Genomic DNA, 23,373 nt, shown 5'->3' on the forward strand with positions numbered 1-23,373 from the left:
ATAGATGAGAGAGAGATGGATGGATAGATGGATGGATAGATGATAGATAGATAGAGAGGGATGGATGGATAGATAAGATAGATGGATTGATGATAGATAGAGATGGATAGAGAGAAAGAGATGGATGGATAGATGATAGATAGATAGATAGAGATGGATAGAGAGAGGGGGGGCGGGATGGATAGATAGATAAGATAGAGAGATGGATGGATAGATAGATGGATGGATGGATGATAGAGAGAGAGAGATGGATAGATAGATGGATGGATGGATAGATGGAGACAGAGAGAGAGAGAGAGATAGAGAGAGAGATGGATAGATAGATGGAGAGAGAGAGAGAGAGATGGGTTGTGAAGCCGTGTGGACTCGGGTTCAAAGCAGGGGGCGGTGTGGAAGGTCCAGAAGAAACCGGAAGAGGCGGGGAATTGGGCGGGATTGACAGCTTCACGTAAAGAAAGAAGATGGGAAGGCCCTGACTGGTGGGAAGGCCTAGAGCGGAAGAGGCGGGGAATTGGGCAGGATTGACAAGAAGCAGAGGAGGAATTGCACGAACCTGATTGGAGGCGACAAGGAGAAGAAGCGGAAGAGGCCTAGAGCGGAAGGCCTAGAGCAGTAGGAAAGCCTAGAGCGGAAGAGACGGGGGATTGGGCAAGATTGACAGCTTCAAGTAAAGGAAGAAGACGGGAAGGCCTAGAGCGGAAGAGGCGGGCGATTTGCTGAGATTGACAGCTTCAAGTAAAGGAAGAAGATGGGAAGGCCTAGAGCGGAAGAGGCGGGCGACTTGGTGAGATTGACAGCTTCAAGTAAACGAAGAAGATGGGAAGGCCTAGAGCGGAAGAGGCGGGCGATTTGGCGAGATTGACAGCTTCAAGTAAAGGAAGAAGACGGGAAGGCCTAGAGCGGAAGAGGCGGGCGATTTGCTGAGATTGACAGCTTCAAGTAAAGGAAGAAGATGGGAAGGCCTAGAGCGGAAGAGGCGGGCGACTTGGTGAGATTGACAGCTTCAAGTAAACGAAGAAGATGGGAAGGCCTAGAGCGGAAGAGGCGGGCGATTTGGCGAGATTGACAGCTGCAAGTAAAGGAAGAAGATGGGAAGGCCTAGAGCGGAAGAGGCGGGGAATTGGGCCAGATTGACAGTTTCAGGTAAACAAGAGAGGAAGGCCCTGACTAGTAAGAAGGCCTAGAGCGGAAGAGGCGGGGCATTGGGCAGGATTGACAGCTTCAAGTAAAGGAAGAAGATGGGAAGGCGTAGAGCGGAAGAGGCGGGCAATTTGGTGTGATTGACAGTTTCTAGTAAACAAGGAAGAGAGGAAGGCCTTGGCCGGAAGAAAGGCCTAGAGCGGAAGAGGCGCGGGATTGGGTAAGATTGACAGGAAGCTGAATCTGATTGGTGGAGCCAGGGAGAGCAAGCGGAAGTGGTGGCAGTGTCCAAGATGGCGTCCTCTGAGGGAGAAGAGGAGGCGGCGGCGGAGTGGCGCGGCGGAGACGGCCGGGAGCTGTTCCTTCGCGGCGGGGCGGAGCTGGAGCGGAGCGTGAAGGAGGCAGGCGGGCGCCTCCCGGCGTGGGTAGGCCGTGCGGGGTCGGCGTTGCGCGGCCTGGAAGTGCGAGGCGGCTGCGCGGCGCTGAGAGAGCCCGGCCCGGCCTTGTCCCTCCTCTCGGGCCTCCAAGCCCTGGCCCTCCCAGACTGCGGCCTCGGCCCCGCCGGGCTCTCCTCTGCCGGCCGCCTCTTCCCGCCTTCCCTCCGCACCCTCGATCTCTCCGGCAACGCCCTTGAGGCGCTCCCGGCCGAGCTGGGCGGCCTGCTCCACCCCAACCCGCCCGGAGACAAGAAACCGCTCCTCCCGGCGCTGCGCCTCCTCAACCTGCGCCGCAACCGCCTCCAAGAGATGGGGCCCGGCCTGGGCCAACAAGCCCCGGCCCTCCAGGAGCTGCTCCTCGGCGGGAACCGGCTCACCGCCCTCCCCGGCGGGCTGCTCCCCTCCCATACGGCCGGGCCCGCCCCCTTCCCGCTCCTCAGCACCCTCGAGGCCGCCGGGAACCAGATCCAGCACCTCGGCCCCGACCTCGCCCGCCTCCCCGCCCTCAAGGTATTCATTTAATGTATTGTGAGGCAGTGTGGAGGTTGTAAGGTTCCACCACACACAGCAACAGAGAGTTCCACTGCTGAACATGTATAAATATGTGAGAGGAAGCCACAGGGAGGAGGAGGGAGCAAGCTTGTTCTCTGCTGACCTGGAGACTAGGATGTGAAACAATGGCTTCAAACTACAAGAGAGGAGATTCCATCTGAACCTGAGGAAGAACTTCCTGACTGTGAGAGCCGTTCAGCAGTGGAACTCTCTGCCCCGGAGTGTGGTGGAGGCTCCTTCTTTGGAAGCTTTTAAGCAGAGGCTGGATGGCCATCTGTCAGGGGTGATTTGAATGCAATATTCCTGCTTCTTGGCAGAATGGGGTTAGGCTGGATGGCCCACGAGGTCTCTTCCAACTCTTGGATACTAAGACTATAGACAGGACATAAATTCTGTGTGCCCAACGGATGCTCAAGTCCTATTACATATAATAGTATAGTAAAATACTATACAATACAAATACAAAATACAAAAACCTACTAAAACCAAGCTCTGCTCCCATATCAAAGACACAACGGGCATCAGAAATTGCTTGCACAAACGTCTCAGGGTCTGTACAGCCACTTCCAACGCTGCAGCTGCCTCAGACTAAAGGCCTTTGGATTTTCTCAAGACAGAGTCTTTAGATTACTAGGTTCTTGTGGGTTTTTTCCGGCTATAGAGCCATGTTCAAGAGGCATTTCTCCTGACGTTTTGCCTGCATCTATGGCAAGCATCCTCATAGGGACCACCAAACGCAGCGCCCAAACTTCTCTACTCTTCATTTGTTCCTTCTTCATCTCTTTATCTCCTTCTCTCCCTTCTTCCTTCTCTGCCCTTCTTTCTTTCCTTCTTCATCTCCTTCCCTCTTTCTCTCCTTCCTTCTCTTCTTTCCTTCACTGCCTTTCTTTCCTTCCTTCTTCATCTCCTTCCCTCTTTCTCTCCCTCCTTCTTTTCTTCTTTCCTTCTCTATCCTTGCTTTTTCCTTCCTTCCCTCCCTGCCCACGCCGCCGGGCCCGCCCCCTTCCCGCTCCTCAGCACCCTCGAGGTCGCTGGGAACGAGATCCAGCACCTCGGCCCCGACCTCGCCCGCCTCCCTGCCCTCAAGGTATTTATTTAATGTATTGTGAGGCAGTGTGGAGGCTGTGAGTCTCCACCACACTCTGCAGCAGAGAGTTCCACTGCTGAACAGCTCTCACAGCCAGGAAGTTCTTAGAATCCTAGAGTTGGGATGATGGCCCACCAGGGCAATCCTCATAAAACTAGCACATTTTGCAACACATGGATGCAATTAATTAAGAAAAGCAGAGTCAAAATTGCACATTAACTCTGACATGTATTGTCAAAGGCTTACATGCCTGGAATCCCTGGAGTGTTGTGTGATTTTTGGACTTTATGAATGTTTTCCAGCATAGAACATAACCATAACAGCCCAGAAACCACACCACTCCAGTTTTGCAATAACTACCCAGAGCATTTAATAACTGTCACAAGCCAATTTAAGTTAAAAAGAGAAGTAATAAGATGTAAATTTGAACCAGAAAGACTCTTAGCTAAAGAGTTAACATAAATACTAAACAAAAAAAGGTGCACTAGCACACAACCTTGTCTTCCAACTGCATTTGTCGGGATGGCCTTGGTCTAATGGCCTAGCCTGTTACATCTCACTTTCAAACATGTTTTTTGCATAAGGGTACAGATCAAAATCTACAGGTGCCTGTCAATATTAGTTATTTCCAATTTCTGCCACAATCTGTCTCAGGGAATCATATCAATTGCAGACTTAAAGTCAATGAAGGTTGTATAAAGGGCTCCCTTGGTCCTAGATGAAGCCCAGACTCTGCTTCAATGTCTCCACCACACACTGCAGCAGAGAGTTCCACTGCTGAACAGCTCTCACAGTCCTGCTGGACCATCGTCCAGCTCTCCCAGCCAGGAAGTTCTTAGAATCCTAGAGTTGGGAGAGACCTGGTGGGCCATCATCCAGCCCAACCCCATTGGCTGTCCAGCCTCTGCTTCAAAGCCTCCACCACACTCTGCAGCAGAGAGTTCCTCTGCTGAACAACTCTCCCAGTCAGGAAGTTCTTAGAATCCTAGAGTTGGGAGAGACCTGGTGGGCCATCATCCAGCCCAACCTCATTGGCTGTCCAGCCTCTGCTTCAAAACCTCCACCACACTCTGCAGTAGAGAGTTCCTCTGCTGAACAGCTCTCACAGCCAGGAAGTTCTTCGAATCTTAGAGTTGGGAGAGACCTGGGGGGCCATCATCCAGCCCAACCAATTGGACCATTTGAAGCTTCCAAGCCGCCTTCAAAGGCAACCGCCCTGTTCGGCCTTGCGACTGACCAGGAGGACCTTTGTCTTGTCTGGATTCAATCTCAATTTGTTAGCCCTCATCCAGTCCGACACAGCAGCCAAGCACCGGTTCAGGACCTGAACAGCCTCCTTAGTAGTAGGTGGGAAGGAGTGAAGTTAGGAGGGAAGGTATGCCCTGCACCAGTGGTTCTCCACTTGTGGGTCCCCAGGTGTTTTGGCCTACAACTCCCAGAAATCCCAGTTTACCATCAGTTAGGATTCTGGGAATTGAAGGCTGTATCTACAGCAGGCATCCTCAGAGGTTGTAAGGTCTGTTCGCCCAACTCTCTATCTAATGTTGCAGTTTCTGACTCCTCTGACCGATCTTGAAGCCTTGCACTTTGATGTTTCTCCTGATGTTTTGCCTGCATCTATGGCAGGCATCCTCAGAGGTTGTGAGGTCTCTTTGCCCAACTCCTTATCTAATGCTGCGGTTTCTGACTCCTCTGACCGACCTCAAAGCCCTGCACTTTCAAGTCAGCATATTGCAATGGCTGTGCAATATGGCCATGTTCCGGAAACATTCTCTCTTGACATTTCGCCTGCATCTATGGCAGGCATCCTCAGGTGTTGGGAGGTCTGAGGGAAACTAGAAAAATTGGGTTTATATATCTGTGGAATAATCTCCTGGGTGGGCGAAAGAACTCTTGTCTGTTTGAGACAAGTATGAATGTTTCAATTGGCCAGAGGAGCCAGAAACTGCAACATTAGATAAGGAGTTAGGAGAGAATGCTTCTGGAACATGGCTAGACGGCCCGAAAAACCTACCACAAACCAATGATGAGTTTGGGGAACTGACTCACGAACCTGGGAATTGTAGTTCACCCTGCACCCAGAGCAAACTTCCCTTGCTCTTCTGTGCAGTACCAAGAACAGAAGAGCAAGGGAGGAGAACGCCTTGGGGGCAAATAAGACGTGGTGTAGCAAGCTGGAGTTGAGGATGAGGGGAAACAAAGATCGGCCACACAGTCCTAGGGTAGACTTTGTGGAGGCCAAATATTAATGTTCTCCCCCCCCCCCCCCCCAATATAGATCTTGGACGTGTCCGATAACAAGCTCTCCGAGATCCCCGTGGAACTGGCCGACTGCCCCAAGCTGAAGGACGTCAACTTGAAAGGCAACGCCCTGAAGGACAAGCGGCTCGAGAAGATGGTGAATGGCTGCCAGACCAAGTCGGTCTTGGAGTACTTGCGTAAAGGGAAAGGCAAGCCGGACGGCGCGGAAAGGGAAGAGCCGAGGAAGAAGAAGCGGGAGAGGAACAGGAAGAAGGCCGACGGCGACGAAGAGGTGGGTGAAACCCAGAAGCTGCTGCTGAAAGTCCTGCACATCGCCGAGAACCCGGCGCCACTCGTAGTCCAGGCCAGCCCCGGCGTCAAAGAAGTCCGCCCGTACATCGTGTGCTGTGTGGTGAAAGGCATGGACTTGAGCCCAGGAAACGCCTTGAAGAGGTTCCTTTCCGTTCAGGTAGGCCGATCATCTGTCTGGAGTGGTCTGGGGAGCTCTCCCAACCCAAGTTGTATGACGTGGGTGAAGGAATAATAGTTGAGATGCTTAACAATTGAGGGTTTCTTTTTCAGACCAAGCTGCACGAGGACGTCTGTGAGAAACGGACAGTCGCCACCATTGCCACACACGACTTGCGATTGGTAAAAGGCCCCCTCTTGTATGATGTTCGGCCACCAGACGATTTGAAGGTAACGTGTGATAGCAGGAAGCATCTCCTTAAGTGCAGGTCACAAGGTGACAACTTGAGTTGTTGTAGGTTTTTTGGGCTGTATGGCCATGTTGCAGTTATCTAATGTTGCAGTTGTAAGGGCTCTTTGCCCAACTCCTTATCTAATGTTGCAGTTTCTGGCTCCTCTGACCGACCTTGAAGCCCTGCACTTTGCAAGTCAGCATATTGCAATGGGTGTGAAATATGGCCATGTTCCAGAAGCATTCTGTCCTGATGTTTCACCTGCATCTACAGCAGGCATCCTCAGCGGTTGTAAGGTCTACTTGCCCTACTTCTTCTCTAATGTTGCAGTTTCTGGCTCCTCTGGCCGACCTTGAAGCCCTGCACTTTGCGAGTCAACATATTGCAAGGGATGTGAAATATGGCCATGTTCCAGAAGCATTCTCTCCTGATGTTTTGTCTGCATCTATGGCAAGCATCCTCAGAGGTTGTAAGATCTCTTTACCCAACTCCTTATCTAATGTTTCTGGCTCCTCTGACCAACCTTGAGGGAAGGCCGACGTTTGCCCACGCCTGTCAGCCAGAGCACAAGACTAGAGCACAAGTTGGCCCAACTCCTTATCTAATGTTGCTTTTTCTGTCTCCTCTGACCAACCGTGAAGCCCTGCACTTTGCAAGGTCAGCATATTGGAATGGGTGTGCAATATGGCCATGTTCCAGAAGAATTCTCTTCTGATGTTTCGCCTGCATCTATAGCAGGCATCCTCAGAGGTTGCAAGGTCTCTTCGCCCAACTCCCTATCTAATGTTGCAGTTTCTGGCTCCTCTGACCGACCTTGAAGCCCTGCACTTTGCGAGTCAACATATTGCAAGGGATGTGAAATATGGCCATGTTCCAGAAGCATTATCTCCTGATGTTTCACCTGCATCTATGGCAAGCATCCTCAGAGGTTGTAAGGTCTCTTCGCCCAACTCCTTATCTAATGTTGCAGTTTCTGTTTCCTGTGACCAACCTTGAAGCCCTGCACTCTGCAAGTCAGCATAGTGCAAGGGGTGTGCAATATGGCCATGTTCAAGAAACATTCTCTTCTGATGTTTCACCTGCATCTACAGCAGGTATCCTCAGAGGTTGTAAGGTCTCTTCACCCAACTCCTTATCTAATGTTGCAGTTTCTGGTTCCTCTGACCAACCTTGAAGCCCTGCATTCTGCAAGTCAGCATATTGCAAGGGGTGTGTAATATGGCCATGTTCCAGAAGCATTCTGTCCTGATGTTTCGCCTGCATCTATAGCAGGCATCCACAGAGGTTGTAAGGTCTCTTCGCCCAACTCCCTATCTAATGTTGCAGTTTTTGGCTCCTCTGACCGACCTTGAAGCCCTGCACTTTGCAAGGTCAGCATATTGCAAGGGGTGTGTAATATGGCCATGTTCCAGAAGCATTCTGTCCTGATGTTTCACCTGCATCTACAGCAGGCATCCTCAGTGGTTGTGAGGTCTCTTCGCCCAACTCCTTATCTAATGTTGCAGTTTCTGGCTCCTCTGACCGACCTTGAAGCCCTGCACTTTGCAAGTCAGCATATTGCAAGGGGAGTGCAATATGGCCATGTTCCAGAAGCATTCTGTCCTGATGTTTTGTCTGCATCTATGGCAGGCATCCTCAGAGGTTGTAAGGTCTCTTCGCCCTGCTCCTTATCTAATGTTGCAGTTTCTGCACTTTGCAAGTCAGCATATTGCAAGGGGTGTGACCCTGGGGGGGGGGGTCATGAGGGGGTGTCAGAAGCGTCGCCAAAGACCATCAGAAAACACAGTATTTTCTGTTGGTCATGGGGGTTCTGTGTGGGAAGTTTGCCCCAATTTTATCGTTGGTGGGGTTCAGAATGCTCTTTGATTGTAGGTGAACTATAAATCCCAGTAACGACAACTCAAATGTCAAAGTCTATTTCCCCCAAACTACATTTGTGTTCATATTTGGGCAAATGGCGTATTCGTGCCAAGTTTGGTCCAGATCCATCATTGTTTGAGTCCACAGTGGTCTCTGGATGGAGTTGAACTACAACTCCAAAACTCAAAGTCAATGCCCACCAAACCCTTCTAGTGTTTTCTGTTGGTAATGGGAGTCCTGTGTGCCAAGTTTGGGTCAATTCCATCATTGGTGGGGTTCAGAATGCTCTTTGATTGTAGGTGAACTATAAATCCCAGCAACTACAACTCCCAAATGACAAAATCAATTTTTTGAGTGATGGTCACTCATTGGGTGGTTAGGTGTTTTGTGTCCAAATTTGGTGTGAATTCGCCCACTGGTTTTTGAATTATGTTAATCCCACAAACGAATATAATATTGTTATTTATATAGATGACTAGCTGTACCTGCCATGCATTGCTGTTGTCAACCTTCCCTCTCTCTCTCTCTCTCTCTCTCTCTCTCTCTCATTTTTTCCTACCCTTCCTTCCCTCCTTCTTTTCTGCCGTCCCTCTTTTTCTTTCCCTTTTTCTTTCTTCCTTCTCTACCTGTTTCTTTTCTTACTTCCTTTGCTCTTTGGTACCATCCTTCCTTCTCTCCTTCCTTCCCTCCCTCATTCTCTCCTTCGTTCCTTCTCTCCTTCCTTCCCTCTCTCACTTTTTTATTACCTTCTCTCCTTCCCTCTTTCTCTCCCTCCTTCGCTCATTCCTTCTCTACCCTTCTTTCTTTCCTTCCTTCTCTCCTTCCTTCCTTCTCTACCCTTCTTTCTTTCCTTCTTCATCTCCTTCCTTTTTCCCTCTTTCTCTCCTTCCTTCTCTATCCTTCTTTATCTCCTTCCCTCTTTCTCTCCCTCCTTCTCTCCTTCCTTCCTTCTTTTATGTGTGCATATGTATATATGTGTGTTTGTGTGTGTATATATATGTGGTTTTGTGCATGTGTTGTAATGTATTTTTGTTTTTCTGGCTCTTTAAGTCCCTTCTGCTGTGTTTATCAGTGTTTTTGTGAGTGATGGTCACTCGTTGGCCTGAGAGGTGTCTTGTGTCCAAGTTTGGTGTCAATTCATCCAGTGGTTTCGGAGTTCTGTTAATCCCACAAATATTACATTTTTATTTATATAGACTAGCTGTCCCCTGCCACGCTTTGCTGTGGCCCACATGGGGGTTTTGTGTGGGAGGTTTAGCCCAATTCTACCGTTGGTGGAGTTCAGAATGCTCTGTGATTGTAGGTGAACTATAAATCCCAGCAACTACAACTTCCAAATGTCAAGATTCTATTTTCCCCAAACTCCACCAGTGTTCACATTTGGGCATATTGAGTATTCTTGTAGAGTTTGGTCCAGATCCATCATTGTTTGAGTCCACAGTGATCTCTGGATGTAGGTGAACTACAACTCTAAAACCAAAGGACACTCCCCTCCAAACCCTTCCAGTGTTTTCCGTTGGTCTTGGGAGAACTGTGTGCCAAGTTTGGTTCAATTCCATCGTTGGTGGGATTCGGAATGCTCTTTGATTGTAGGTGAACTACAAATCCCAGCAACTACAACTCCCAAATGACAAAATCTTTTTTTTTTTTTTAGTGAAGGACATACATTGGGTTATTAGGTGTCTTGCGTCCAAATTTGGTGTCAATTCATCTAGTGGTTTTTGAGTTCTGTTAGTCCCACAAACAAACATAACATTTTTATTTATATAGATAACTAGTTGTACCCGCCATGCGTTGCTGTTGTCAACCTTCCCTCCCTCTTTCTCTCCTTTTTTCCTACCTGTCCTTCCCTCTTTCTTTCCTGCCTTCCCTCTTTTTCTTTCCCTTCTTCTTTCTTCCTTCTCTACCTATTTCTTTTCTCACTTCCTTTGCTCTTTGGTACCATCCTTCCTTCTCTCCTTCCTTCCCTCCCTCGTTCTCTCTTTCGTTCCTTCTCTCCTTCCTTCCCTTTCTCACTTTTTTATTTTCTTCTCTCCTTCCTTCCTTCTCTACCTTTCTTTATTTCCTTCTCTCCTTTCCTCTTTCTCTCCCTCGTTCGCTCCTTCCTTCTCTACCCTTCTTTCTTTCCTTCCTTCTCTCCTTCCCTCTTTCTCTCACTCCTTCTCTCCTTCCTTCTCTACCCTTCTTTCTTTTCTTCTTTATCTCTGTAAAGACGTATCAATGCCACCAATAAAATGTAAAGACGTGCGTTAATCCCACCAAATGGGACCACCAAAAATGTAAGGAAGTTTCTAGACTGCTATTTAATTAAACTGCCACCAATATTTTTAGAGACGCTGGTCTTAAAGTCTCTGTTTATCCCTATTTGCGTTGTGAGGTAACTTTGGTAGAGTGGAATGCACCGAACGTAAAATCAATGGAGATGAGGCAGGTTTAAAATAACAAAGAGAACAAGTTTATTGTTAACAAAGCGTAATTGTTGCAATATTGAGATGTTGAGCTTGGCATATGCTTGATGGTTACAATATGGCTTGGTTGAGATACATTCAGGCTTTAGATGTTACAATCTTATAAACTCCTTCTACAGTGAAGTGCTTTATTATTTCAGTGTTCCTTGTTGTGAATATTCTCACTGTTTGTCCTATACCGGATCAAACCACTGATCTCCAGTCTTCCACTACTGGAGATCCTAAAACCCCCTCTGTTAGATTCTTTTTAACTCAAGCAATCTAACGAGGTTTCTCCTTCAGCTCCCTTGCTGAAGAAATATTCACAAATACTAAGAACTAACTGAATTTACACTGCTTCACACCACAGAGTCCTAACTGACTCTGCCCTCTTCTCAGGGTCTCTTCCTCCTGACCAAACTACTTTTCCAGAGTCCTATCTGACTCTGCTCCTCCTCTCAGGGTCTCATCCTCCTGACTGACTATTACTTTTCCAGAGTCCTTTCTGACTCTGCTCCTCCTCTCAGGGTCTCATCCTCCTGACTGAAACTTAACTGTCACTTTCAAACCTTTTTCTCCTTAAGCTCCGCCCACCTCCTCTTCTGCCTTGTCACCATGGCAACCTATCTCTCACAGCTAGGACATGGCAACCAATGTAAAACATAAATACAGTTTAAACACAGTATAATAAACACTTTATAATAAACATTTCTCTACAATCTCCTTCCCCCTTTCTCTCCCTCTGTCTCTCCTTCCTTCCTTCTCTAACCTTCTTTCCTTCCTTCCCTCTTTCTCTCTCTCCTTCTCTCCTTCATTCCTTCTCTACCCTTCTTTCCTTCCTTCTCTCCTTCCCTCCTACTCTCCTTCCTTCCTTCTCTACCCTTCTTTCCTTCCTTCTCTCCTTCCCTCTTTCTCTCCCTCCTTCTCTCCTTCCTTCCTTCTCTACCCTTCTTTCTTTCCTTCTTCATCTTCTTCCCTCCTTCTCTCCTTCCTTCCTTCTCTATCCTTCTTTCTTTTCTTCTTTATCTCCTTCCCTCTTTCTCTCCCTCCTCTCCTTCCTTCCTTCTCTATCCTTCTTTTTTCCTTCCTTCTCTCCTTCCCTCTTTCTCTCACTCCTTCTCTCCTTCCTTCCTTCTCTACCCTTCTTTCTTTCCTTCTTCATCTCCTTCCTTCCTTTCTCTCACTCCTTCTCTCCTTCCTTCCTTCTCTACCCTTCTTTCTTTCCTTCTACATCTCCTTCCTTCCTTTTTCCCTCCTTCTCTCCTTCCTTCCTTCTCTACCCTTCTTTCTTTCCTTCCTTCTCTCCTTCCCTCTTTTTCTCACTCCTTCTCTCATTCCTTCCTTCTCTACCCTTCTTTCTTTTCTTCTTTATCTCCTTCCCTCGTTCTCTCCCTCCTTCTCTCCTTCCTTCCTTCTCTATCCTTTTTTTTCCTTCCTTCTCTCCTTCCCTCTTTCTCTCCCTCCTTCTCTTCTTCCTTCGCCTAGAGCATTCTCGGATGGAGGGCGATTAATAAGTAATTAAAGATGATGATGATGATGATGATGATGATGATGATGATGATGAAAAGCAGTTTTCCTTTTCCTTTCCTCGGTTCCTTCCCAGGAGAACCAAAAAGAAGTGCCAGTCGTTTCTCCGCCACTTCTGGGCTGTTTGAATGCCAGTTCGGGAAATGACACTGACGCCCAAAAGTGTCTTGCCTCTTGAGGTGGCACGGGCATTTTTCGTTCTCCGCAAAATTATCCTTGACTTATCCAAACCCATGATTTCGACCTCCAATCCTACCCATATGTGTGTTGCAGATCACTCCCTTGGGCCGGAAAGAAGTGAAGGCGAAAGACCTCCTCCGGCAGCTACAGTCCGAAGCTGAGGAGCAGCGGAAACAAAAGAAGAGGCAGAACATCTCCGGATTGCACAGGTCCGTGCTCCCCTTCGGGCAGGTCTCGGGCCTTGAGGCACTTCCTTGGGGGAGAAAGGGGGGACCACAGGCAAGGCCTTACCATCTGTGGCTCCAGTATCACCAAGGCAGAAAGGCATCATTAGGCTTCTTTAGGTTCGGTTCGTAAAAAACCTTTTTGTTTGAATTCTTCTTTGGTGATTTCTCCCTTTTTCCACTTCTTGTGCATGTCTCTTTTGTGTTTTAGCACAGTTAGAAGTTCTTTGGACATCCATTCTGGCAGGGATTGAACCCACGTACCTATGCTTATGAGGCCGACACGCTCTACTTGAACCACGCTAGCCCTGTAGTAAAACTAAGTCAGAACTTATACTTCAGTGGGAAGCCAGTTTTTCTTTTTCCTGTAGTGGGGTCAGTCTAGCCCTGATTATCCCAGAACTTGAAGACATCCCTTCCTTTATCCATCCCTTTAGAGTCCCCTAGGATTGCTGCTAAGGTACTTTGGGAAACTACGTCTCTCATGTATAGAAAAGTTATGAAATTTGGTGAGCTAACAGTGACCCATGTGTTCTACCACTGTAGCAAGTTTCATCACGATTGGTCTAAAAATGAGAGAGGGACAATCCCCTGAAGTTTCCCCAAGGGAGGAGATTGCACTGCCTGGGGGAATTCTTTGTTGGGAGGTGTTAGATGGCCTTGATTGTTGTTTATTATTCATTCAGTTGCTTCCCACTCTTCGTGGACCAACACAATCCAAATGATCCTTTAGTGACTGAGATTGCTTGGAGGAGATTGCACTGCCTGGGGGAATCCTTTGTTGAGAGGTGTTAGATGACCTTGATTGTTGTTGTTTATTCATTCAGTCACTTCCCACTCTTCGTGGACCTACACAATCCAGACAATCCTTTAGTGCCTGAGATTGCTCGGAGGAGATTGCACTGCCTGGGGGAATCCTTTGTTGGGAGGTGGTAGATGGCCTTGATTGTTGTTGTTTATTCATTCAGTCGCTTCCCACTCTTCGTGGACCAACACAATCCAGATGATCCTTTAGTGACTGAGATTGCTTGGAGGAGATTGCACTGCCTGGGGGAATCCTTTGTTGAGAGGTGTTAGATGGCCTTGATTGTTGTTGTTTATTCATTCAGTCGCTTCTCACTCTTCGTGGACCAACACAATCCAGATGATCCTTTAGTGACTGAGATTGCTTGGAGGAGATTGCACTGCCTGGGGGAATCCTTTGTTGAGAGGTGGTAGATGGCCTTGATTGTTGTTGTTTATTCATTCAGTCGCTTCCCACTCTTCGTGGACCAACCCAATCCAGACGATCCTTTACTACCTGAGATTTCTCGGTTGAGATTGCACTGCCTGGGGCAATCCTTTGTTGGAAGGTGTTAGATGGCCTTGATAGTTGTTTATTCATTCAGTCACTTCCCACTCTTTGTGGACCAGCCCACGCCTGAACTGGCAAATCCAAGGCTGGAGTTAAAATTGCTGGAAGAAACATTAACAACCTTAGATATGCAGATGATACCACTTTGATGGCCCTGATTAGGTAAAGGTAGAGGTTTTCCCCTGCTGAAGAGCTGCCGTTGTCTGTAGACACCTCTAAGGTCATGTGGCCAGTATGGATTGCCAAAGTAGACCTATTGATCTACTCACATTTGCATGTTTTCGAACTGATAGGTTGGTAGAAGCTGGGGCTAACAGCGGGAGCTCACGCTGCTCCCCGGATTTGAACCTTACAAGGATTTTGCTGACTTCCAGGCAGATAGTTTGGCTGCCATCCCTTTGGTTTCAGAATGGTTAATGCTCAACTTCTCTTGATTCCAAATCCTACCTAGTGTCCTCAAAAGTCTCCTATTTGTGTAGAGGACCATATCGTTGGCATATAATAAGATTTGAATTCATGGGAATGTAGAAGGTTTCAAAGACAAATGAGGGCCCCTATCCCTAGGCTGTATCTGATCCTCCCCATTGGCTTTGCTTCTCTCACTGCCCAGGTATCTTCAGCTACTCAACGGGAAGGAAAACTACCCTTGCCTTGTGGACGCCGAAGGCGCCGTGATTTCTTTTCCGCCAATCACAAACAGCGAGAAGACCAAGGTACCACAAAGTTTGCAAACTTGGCATTCTGGCCACTTGAAGAAGGGAAAAGTGAGAAGGTCCTCCATTGTGTACATGGCAGGGCTCAGGTTGCATTGCACTAGGTGGTCTGTGGTTTGCTCTTCTCCGCACTCGCGTGTCGTGGACTCCACTTTGTGGCCCCATTTCTGAAGGTTGGTGTAGCGAGAGAGAGAGAGAGTCTATTTATTTAAGAAAAACCTCTTTACTCTTATAAGGATTCAGTTTCTTCTTTTATATTAGCTGGGACTTTCTGTACAGGCACTGAGGCACACTTCTGTATAACAAAGTAACACAGTTTATTTATAACTTCTGGCTCCAATGCTTGTGGTTACATTTGTGTTTTGTTGCAATCTTGAGGCTTACAGTCAGTATAATATACTTGGTTTACCCTTCTGAAATAGACTTTCAATGTTTCACATTCACAAACATGTTACTTGCTTTACACACTCTTGACTGAAATTATTTTCTGACTAAAGCACCACTGGCTTTCTTTATGTTCCTTAAAACTTAAGCTCTATTTATCTAACTGCTTCTATATATCAGAAGTCTTTAACACATCTTCATAACTGCTTATTTCTAACAGGAGTTCCTAACTCTTTTCTCTTGCAGAAGTTCCTAACTGTCTCTCACAAACAGGAATCCCTAACTCATCTCACAAACAGCAATTCCTAACTCACTCTTTTGACTCTCTAACTGCCTATTTTTAAACTTTGGCTCCGCCCCTTTGGAATGTTTAACTCTGCTCTTCTTAACTGTCCTTTTGGCCTAGCAACCTGTTCAAATCCTGGGCCTACGCTAATCTGCATGTGATCAATCGGCTTCCATATGCAAATGAATCCTATCTCTGCTGTTGCTACCCTGTCTGTGCCTATTCTTCCCTATCTGCCATATGTAAACATAGAGCTATACACCAAAAATTTAACTTAGAGTAGCAATTTTGCTACAGTTGGCTCTGCATCTCGTGGTGCCTGAATGCAGTCTGTTCAGCCATTGATTGAGATTCTGAGTATTTGCCTGCGACTTTTGGACTCTTGCTTGCTGAGGTGTTCATGCGAGTGTCTCTGTCGATGTTAGACAACTATTTCTTCATTTCTTGGCTGATATCCGAACAGGGGATGGGCCGGAAATGTCACTGCCTTGGTCTTTTTGCTATTGGCTGCTACCCAGGGGACGCCCGGATGTGTTGCGATCCTGCGGGGAGGCTTCTCTCATGTCCGGATCTGTTTGGATATCAGCTGGCATGTTAACGCGATAAATCAAGAAACAGCTTCCTAAGATTTACAGCAATGGTTCTTAACCTGCGGGCTGTGGACCACCCGTGGGCCGTGAGAACGAAAAGCTGGTTCTCGAGCCTCTTTATTTATATTACTAGCTGTACCCGCCACGTGTTGCTGTGGCCAACCTTCCCTCCCTCTTTCTCTCCTTCCTTCCCTCTTTCTATGTAAGATATAAATACAATATTAAATGGAAGGGACAGTCAAGAAGTAACGAGAGAAGGAGGGAAAGAGGGAAGGAAGGAAGGAAGGAAGGAGAGAAGCAGGGAGGGAAAGAAGGAAAGAAAGAAAGATAGAGAAGCAAGAAATGAGAGAAGGAAATAAAAAAGTGAAAGGAAAAAGAGAGTGAAGGAAGGAAGGAAGGAGAGAAGGAACAAAAGATAGGGAAGGAAGGAACCAAATAGCAAAGAAAGGGAGGAAAGAAGCAGGTAGAGATGGAAGAAAGATGAGAGATAGGGAAAGAAAAAGGAAAGGAAGGAAAGAGGGAAGGAGGGGGATGAAGAAAGGAGGGAGCGAAGGAAATGAAGGGGAAGGAAATGAAGAAAGGGAAAGAAGGAGGAAAGGGATAAATAAACTATGTTACTTGGTTGTACACAAGAGTGTCTCATTGCCTGTGAATAAAAGTACAAAGGTTTAACAGCACGCAGAAACTCCCAGCCAATATAAAAGAAGAAACTGAATCAGTATAAGAGCAAAGAGGTTTTTAGTAAGGAAATTCTCTCTCTCCCTCGCCTCAGTCGCCCTTTACCCAAACGGTTCCGGCCCAGCCTACCTATCCGAACGTATCTCTTCCTACGAACCCTCCAGGAAGTTAAGATCATCTGAGGAGGCCCTGCTCTCGATCCTGTGTGCTTTGCAAGCACGCTTGGCAGGGACGAGGGACGGCCTTCTCTGTGGTGGCCCCTCGGCTATGGAAATCCCTGCCTAGGGATATTAGATCAGCTCCCTCCCTCCTGACTTTTCGGAAGAGAGTAAAAACCTAATAATAATAATAATAATAATAGCATCATACATTATGAAAAATACTGGAGCCCCCGGTGGCGCAGTGGGTTAAACTCCTGTGCCGGCAGGACTGAAGACCAACAGGTCGCAGGTTCAAATCCGGGGAGAGAACGGATGAGCTCCCTCTATCAGCTCCAGCTCTTCATGTGTCTATCTAAAATCCTCCCTCCCTGGGATGATTAGGGTTAGGCTTGGGTTTGTCGCCCTTTACCCAACTGGACCTAATAATAATAATAATAATAATAATAATAATAATAATAGCATCGTCCATTATGAAAGATACTGGAGCCCCCGGTGGCACAGTGTGCCGGCAGGTCGCAGCTTCAAATCCGGGGAGAGCACGGATGAGCTCCCTCTATCAGCTCCAGCTCTTCATGTGTCTGTCTAAAATTCTCCCTCCCTGGGTTGATTAGGGTTGGGCTGGGGTTTGTCGCTGTAGCGAAATTGCTACTCTATGTTAAATTTTTTGGTGTATAGCTCTATGTTTACATATGGCAGATAGGGAAGAATAGGCACAGACAGGGTAGCAACAGCAGAGATAGAATTCATTTGCATATGTGAAGCCGATTGGTCATATGCAGATTAGCGTAGGCCCAGGATTTGAAAAGGCTGCTGGGCCAAAATGACAGTTGGGGAGAGCAGAGCTGAACATCCCAAAGGGGCGGAGCCAAGGTTTTTGAAAGAGGCAGTTAGAGTGAGAGAGTTTGAAAATGACAGTTAGGAATCTGTGTGTGAAAATGAGAGTTGGTTTTTTGAGTGCCTGTTAGAAATAAGCAGTTATGAAGATGTGTTAAAGACTTCTGATATAGAGAAGTAGTTAGTTAAATAGAGCTCGAGTTTTAAGGAACATAAAGAAAGCCAGTGTTGTTTTAGTCAGAGTATAATTCAGCCAAGAGTGTGTAAAGCAAGTAACATGTTTGAGAATGTGAAATATTGAAAGTCTATTCAGAAAAGTAAACCAAGTAAATGATACTGACTATAAGCCTCAAGATTGCAACAAAACACAAATGTAACCACAAGCGTTGGAGCCAGAAGTTATAAATAACCTGTGTTACTTTGCTATACACAAGAGTGTCTCATTGCCTGTGAATAAAAGTACAAAGGTTTAACAGCACGCAGAAAGTTCCAGCCAATATAAAAGAAGGAACTGAATCAGTATAAGAGCAAAGAGGTTTTTAGTAAGGAAATCTTCTCTCTCTCCCTCACCTCAGTCGCCCTTTACCCAACTGGACCTAATAATAATAATAATAATAATAATAATAATAATAATAATAATAATAGCAGCATTAATTATGAAAGATACTGGAGCCCCCGGTGGCGCAGTGTGCCGTCAGGACTGAAGACCGACAGGTCGTAGGTTCAAATCCAGGGAGAGCGTGGATGAGCTCCCTCTATCAGCTCCAGCTCTTCATGTGTCTATCTAAAATCCTCCCTCCCTGGGATGATTAGGGTTGGGCTGGGGTTTGTCGCCCTTTACCCAACTGGACCTAATAATAATAATAATAATAATAATAATAATAGTAATAATAATAGGTCGACAGCAAGCTAGACTATTAATTGTCCACTTGTGACACTGATGGGAGTACTTCCTCATTCTTTTGCATGCTGCTGGAAGGTTTTATGACATCGTAAATTAGTTAAATTAGCCTCCCCGCATAAAGCGGTACCTCAATTTCCTCTTGACAGATGCAACTGCCTTTTGGGCTTCATAGGTCAATAGCAAGCTAGACTATTAATGGTCCGCTTCTGACACTGTTGGAGTACTTCCTCATTCTTTTGCATGCTGCTGGAAGGTTTTATGGCGTCATAAATTAGTTAAATTAGCCTCCCCGCATAAAGCGGTACCTCAATTTCCTCTTGACAGATGCAACTGCCTTTTGGGCTTCATAGGTCGACAGCAAGCTAGACTATTAATGATCTTCCTCATTCTTCTGCAGGCTGCTGGAAGGTTTTATGACGTCATAAATTAGTTAAATTAGCCTCCTCGCGTAAAGCGGTACCTCAATTTCCTACTTGACAGATGCAACTACCTTTTGGGCTGCATAGGTCAACAGCAAGCTAGACAAGGATGATAAAACATCAAAACATCCGGGCGTCCCCTGGGCAACGTCCTTGCAGACGGACAATTCCCTCACACCAGAAGCGACTTGCAGTTTCTCAAGTCGCTCCTGACACACTGATTGGTTTTGTCACTTTCCTCTTTTGCAAGTTGGGGAAGACCACCTCCGAGCTCCTCCTGGAAGTGACCAGCGCCACCAGCCTGCAGACCTGCAAGGACATTATGGACACGCTCATTCTGGTAAGGGGTCATCTCTCCCTTCTCCCATTTCCTTGTGGGGTTTTTTTTGGGGCCAGCTGGTAAATCAGCTTGATAAGATCAAAAAGTTGCAAGTTCGAAGCCCCAGGTTGGCGTGAGCTGCCAACTGTCAGCCTAGCTCATTGTTTACCTAAGCAATTCGAAAACGGCTATAGCTGTGTTTAGAGAAATTAGGTACCACTAAAAGCTGGATAATATAAATAAAGTGTTGATATTATTATTATTATTATTATTATTATTATTATTATTAATCAATTTCCCTTGAAATTGCAGAAAATGGCAGAGTTGAACAAATCCACTCTGGAGAACAAGGACGGCGAACCAGGTTCGGATCATGAATCTAACGATATCGCCAACCCTGGAAGCGTCTCCGCCAACTGCCTCCCTCTGGTGCTGGAGCAAGTCCGGGTGGTGGACATGGACGGGAACCTGAAGGTCATCTATCCTTCGAAGACCGACCTCAGCACAGTCTCCTCCCTCGTGACTGTCATCCATTGAGCGCCTTGGGCTTCCTCTGGTTGTGGGGCGTGGGTTGTTCTCCCGCTCTGGGGCAATCCTGAGGAGCTGAAAGCCCGACTCCTGCCACTCGCTCCACCTCCGTGACGCACCCAAGTGTGCGAGGCGGCTCAATGGAAGCACTCTTCTGGGATGAGGGGTGCATCTGCGTGGCAGAATTAACTCAGTTTGATACCACTTTAACTGCCATGGCTCATTGGAATCCTGGGATGGGCACAGCACTCTTTGGTAAAAGCGAAAGACCTCGTAAAACTACGACTCCCCTTACTAGTCCAGGGCAGGAAACGCGGTGTCAAACTGCATTCATTCAACCCTGTAGACGCACCCCTGCTTGGCTGGGACATTCTGGAGAATGAAGATGGATGGATGGATGGATGGATGGATGGATGGATGGATGGATGTTTAGATAGATGGGTGGGTAGGTGTATAGATGATAGATGGACTGGTAAATAGATGGATGGTTAGATGGATGGATGGATGGATGGATAGATGATAGATGGATGGATGATTAGATAGGTGGATAGGTGGGTAGATAGATGGATAGACAGTTGGATAGATAGATGGATGGGTGGATAGGTGTATGGATGGATAGATGATAGATGGATTGGTAAATGGATGGATGGGTGGGTAGATGGATGGATGTTTGGATGGATTGATAGGTGGATGGATGGGTAGGTGGATAGATGATAGATGGATAGGTGGATGGATGGATAGATGGATGGGTAGATGGATGAATTGATAGATGGTTGAATGGGTAGATGGATGGATGGATAGGTGGATAGATGATAGATGGATTGGTAAATAGATGGATGCATAGATGATAGATGGATGGATGGTTAGATAGATGGATAGGTGGATAGATAAATGGATAGATGGTTGGATAGATGGATGGGTGGATAGATGGATTAGTAAATGGATAGGTGGATGGATGGATGGATGGATGGATGGGTGGATGGGTGGATAGATGATAGATGGATTGGTAAATGGATGGATGGGTGGGTAGATGGATGGATGTTTGGATGGATCGATAGGTGGATGGATGGGCAGGTGGATAGATGATGGATGGATGGGTGGATGGATGCGTGGATGGATGGGTAGATGGATGAATTGATAGATGGTTGAATGGGTAGATGGATGGATAGGTGGATAGATGATAGATGGATTGGTAAATAGATGGATGGGTAGATGGATGGATTGATAGGTGGATGGATGGATTGGTGGATAGATGATAGATGGATTGGTAAATAGATGGATGGGTAGATGGATGGATTGATAGGTGGATGGATGGGTAGGTGGATAGATGATTGATGGATGGATGGATGAATAGGTGGAAGGATGGGTGGGCGGGTGGATAGATGATAGATGGATTGGTAAATGGATGGATGGATTGATTGATTGTTTGATAGGTGGATGGATGGATGGATATGTGGATGGGTGATAGATGGATTGGTAGATGGATGGATGGGTAGGTGGATAGATGATTGATGGGTGGAAGGATGGGTGGGTGGATAGATGATAGATGGATTGGTAAATGGATGGATTGATGGATTGATGGATGGGTGGGTGGGTGGGTGGGTGGATATATGGATGGATGAATAGTTGGAAAGATGAATGGGTGGGTGGATGGATGGATTGGTAGATGGATGGATGGGTGGATATTTGGATGGATGGATGAATAGGTGGAAGGATGGGTGGGTGGATAGATGAATTGGTAACTAGATGGATGGATATTTGGATGGATGGATGAATAGGTCAAAGGATGGATGGATGGATAGGTGGATAAATGATAGATGGATTGGTAAATGGATGGATGCATAGGTGGATGGATAGGTGGATGGATGGATATTTGGATGGATGGATGGATGGATGAATAGGTGGAAGGATGGATGGATGGATGGATGATAGATGGATTGGTAAATGGATGGATGGATGGATGGATAGATGATAGATGGATTGGTAAATAGATGGATGGGTGATAGATGGGTAGATGGATGCATGGATGATAGATGGATGGATAGGTGGATGGATGAATAGGTGGAAGTAAGGATGGATGGATGGATGGATGGATAGGTAGATAGATGATAGATGGATTGGTAAATAGATGGATGGATGATTGATAGATAGATAGATAGATAGATAGATAGATAGATGAATAGGTGGAAGTAAGGATGGATGGATGGATAGGTAGATAGATGATAGATGGATTGGTAAATAGATGGATGGATGATGGATGGATAGGTGGATGGATGAATAGGTGGAAGTAAGGATGGATGGATGGATTGGTAAATAGATGGATGGATGATAGATAGATAGATGAATAGGTGGAAGTAAGGATGGATGGATGGGTAGATAGATGATAGGTGGATGGATAGGTGGATGGATGAATAGGTGGAAGTAAGGATGGATGGATAGGTAGATGATAGATGGATTGGTAAATAGATGGACAGGTGGATGGATGGATGGATAGGTGGATTAATGATGGATGGATAGGTGGATAGATGATAGATGGATTGGTAAATGGATGAGTAGATGGATGGATGGATAGGTGGATAGATGACAGATGGATTGGTAAATGGGTAGATAGGTAGGTAGGTAGGTAGGTAGGTAGGTAGGTAGGTAGATAGATAAATAGATGAGTCCCAATTCTCACAAAAGCAACGATTTGAATACAGGATGGAGGAAAGTCGCCCCAAAAACAACTTGAAAGTCAATTTTTTAAAAACCCAGATTGGTTTGCCAAGAAGAGCGGTGTGGCATCCGTGGGGGAAACTCTTCCGTCCTTCTTCCCTGTTGCATTTGACCAGCGCGTCACGTGGGGCCAAAGCCCCAAAGGACCATGAATTCCGCTTGTTCCCCTCTCACCTGGAAGACTTCTTCCAAGAACGGATCAATCACGTGGCATTTGAGCAAATAAAGCAGGAAATCCACCCCTTCGGCCCTTTATTTCATTCTGAGTGAGCTCCCAACCATTTGTCTAGCTGGCTGTCAACCTTTGCAGCTCGAAGGACAGTCGCATCTGTCAAGTAGGACATTTAGGTACCGCTTTATGCGGGGAAGCTAATTTAACCAATTTACGACGTCATAAAACTCTCCAGCAGCGTGCAAACGAATGAGGAAGTACATCGGTGTCACAAGTGGACGGTGAAGCGACAGCTCCCCTGGTGGCCGGAATTCGAAGCATACCCTCATGAAACTGGAAAGTTAAATAGGCTCTGTATGCCTGTCTATATATGTTGTGTGTCTATGGCATTGTATGTTTGCCTTGTATATGTGCGAGGTGAGAAGGGCGGAATACAAACACTGTCAATAAATAAATAAATATAAACACTGTCGATAAATAAATAAATAAAATTAGCCTCCCCGCATAAAGCGGTACCTAAATTTCCTACTTAACAGATGCAACTGTTTTTCAGGCTGCATAGGTCAACAGCAAGCTAGATTATTAATGGTCGGGAGCTCACTCCGACCCAGACTGGCTTCAAACTCATGACCTCTTCATCAGTAGTGATTTAACTAACTGGTAGTCTATTTGTGTGCCAAGTTTGTTCTTGATCTGTCACTGGTGTGGGTCACAGCGGTCTCCGGAAGTAAGTGAAGGGACTACAAGTCCCATCATCCACGATCAGTCCCCCTTCTGCGGATCCCATCGTCTGGTCCATCCTGCCCCAAATTGCACCAAGTTGTAAAGTGGGGCATTGGGCCTCTGTGTGTCAAGTTTGGTCCTGATCCGTCATTGATGTGGGTCACGGTGCTCCAAGGAAGTGAGTTAAAGTACTGCAA

General features: G+C 46.6%; 1 protein-coding gene and 1 long non-coding RNA gene across 3 annotated transcripts; both read left to right on the plus strand.

The window, feature by feature from the left end:
- Window positions 1-1,394: 1,394 nt before the first annotated feature.
- On the plus strand, window positions 1,395-19,845 carry LRRC47 (leucine rich repeat containing 47). Its single transcript, XM_067472819.1, has 7 exons — window positions 1,395-2,087; window positions 5,495-5,926; window positions 6,040-6,156; window positions 12,266-12,381; window positions 14,361-14,463; window positions 18,970-19,059; window positions 19,351-19,845. The coding sequence occupies exons 1-7, from the start codon at window positions 1,434-1,436 to the stop codon at window positions 19,573-19,575; spliced, it is 1,737 nt and encodes a 578-aa protein (XP_067328920.1). The 5' UTR covers window positions 1,395-1,433; the 3' UTR covers window positions 19,576-19,845.
- Window positions 19,846-20,518: 673 nt separating this feature from the next.
- On the plus strand, window positions 20,519-22,520 carry LOC137097761 (uncharacterized). Of its 2 annotated transcripts, XR_010910420.1 has the most exons (3): window positions 20,519-20,932; window positions 22,084-22,169; window positions 22,210-22,520. It is a non-coding gene; the product is annotated as an uncharacterized lncRNA (long non-coding RNA). The 2 variants fall into 2 exon arrangements; XR_010910419.1 differs by having other exon boundaries at window positions 22,084-22,520.
- Window positions 22,521-23,373: the final 853 nt, after the last annotated feature.

Source organism: Anolis sagrei, chromosome 13 (genome assembly GCF_037176765.1).
Source record: "Anolis sagrei isolate rAnoSag1 chromosome 13, rAnoSag1.mat, whole genome shotgun sequence".
Lineage (NCBI taxonomy): Eukaryota > Metazoa > Chordata > Lepidosauria > Squamata > Dactyloidae > Anolis > Anolis sagrei.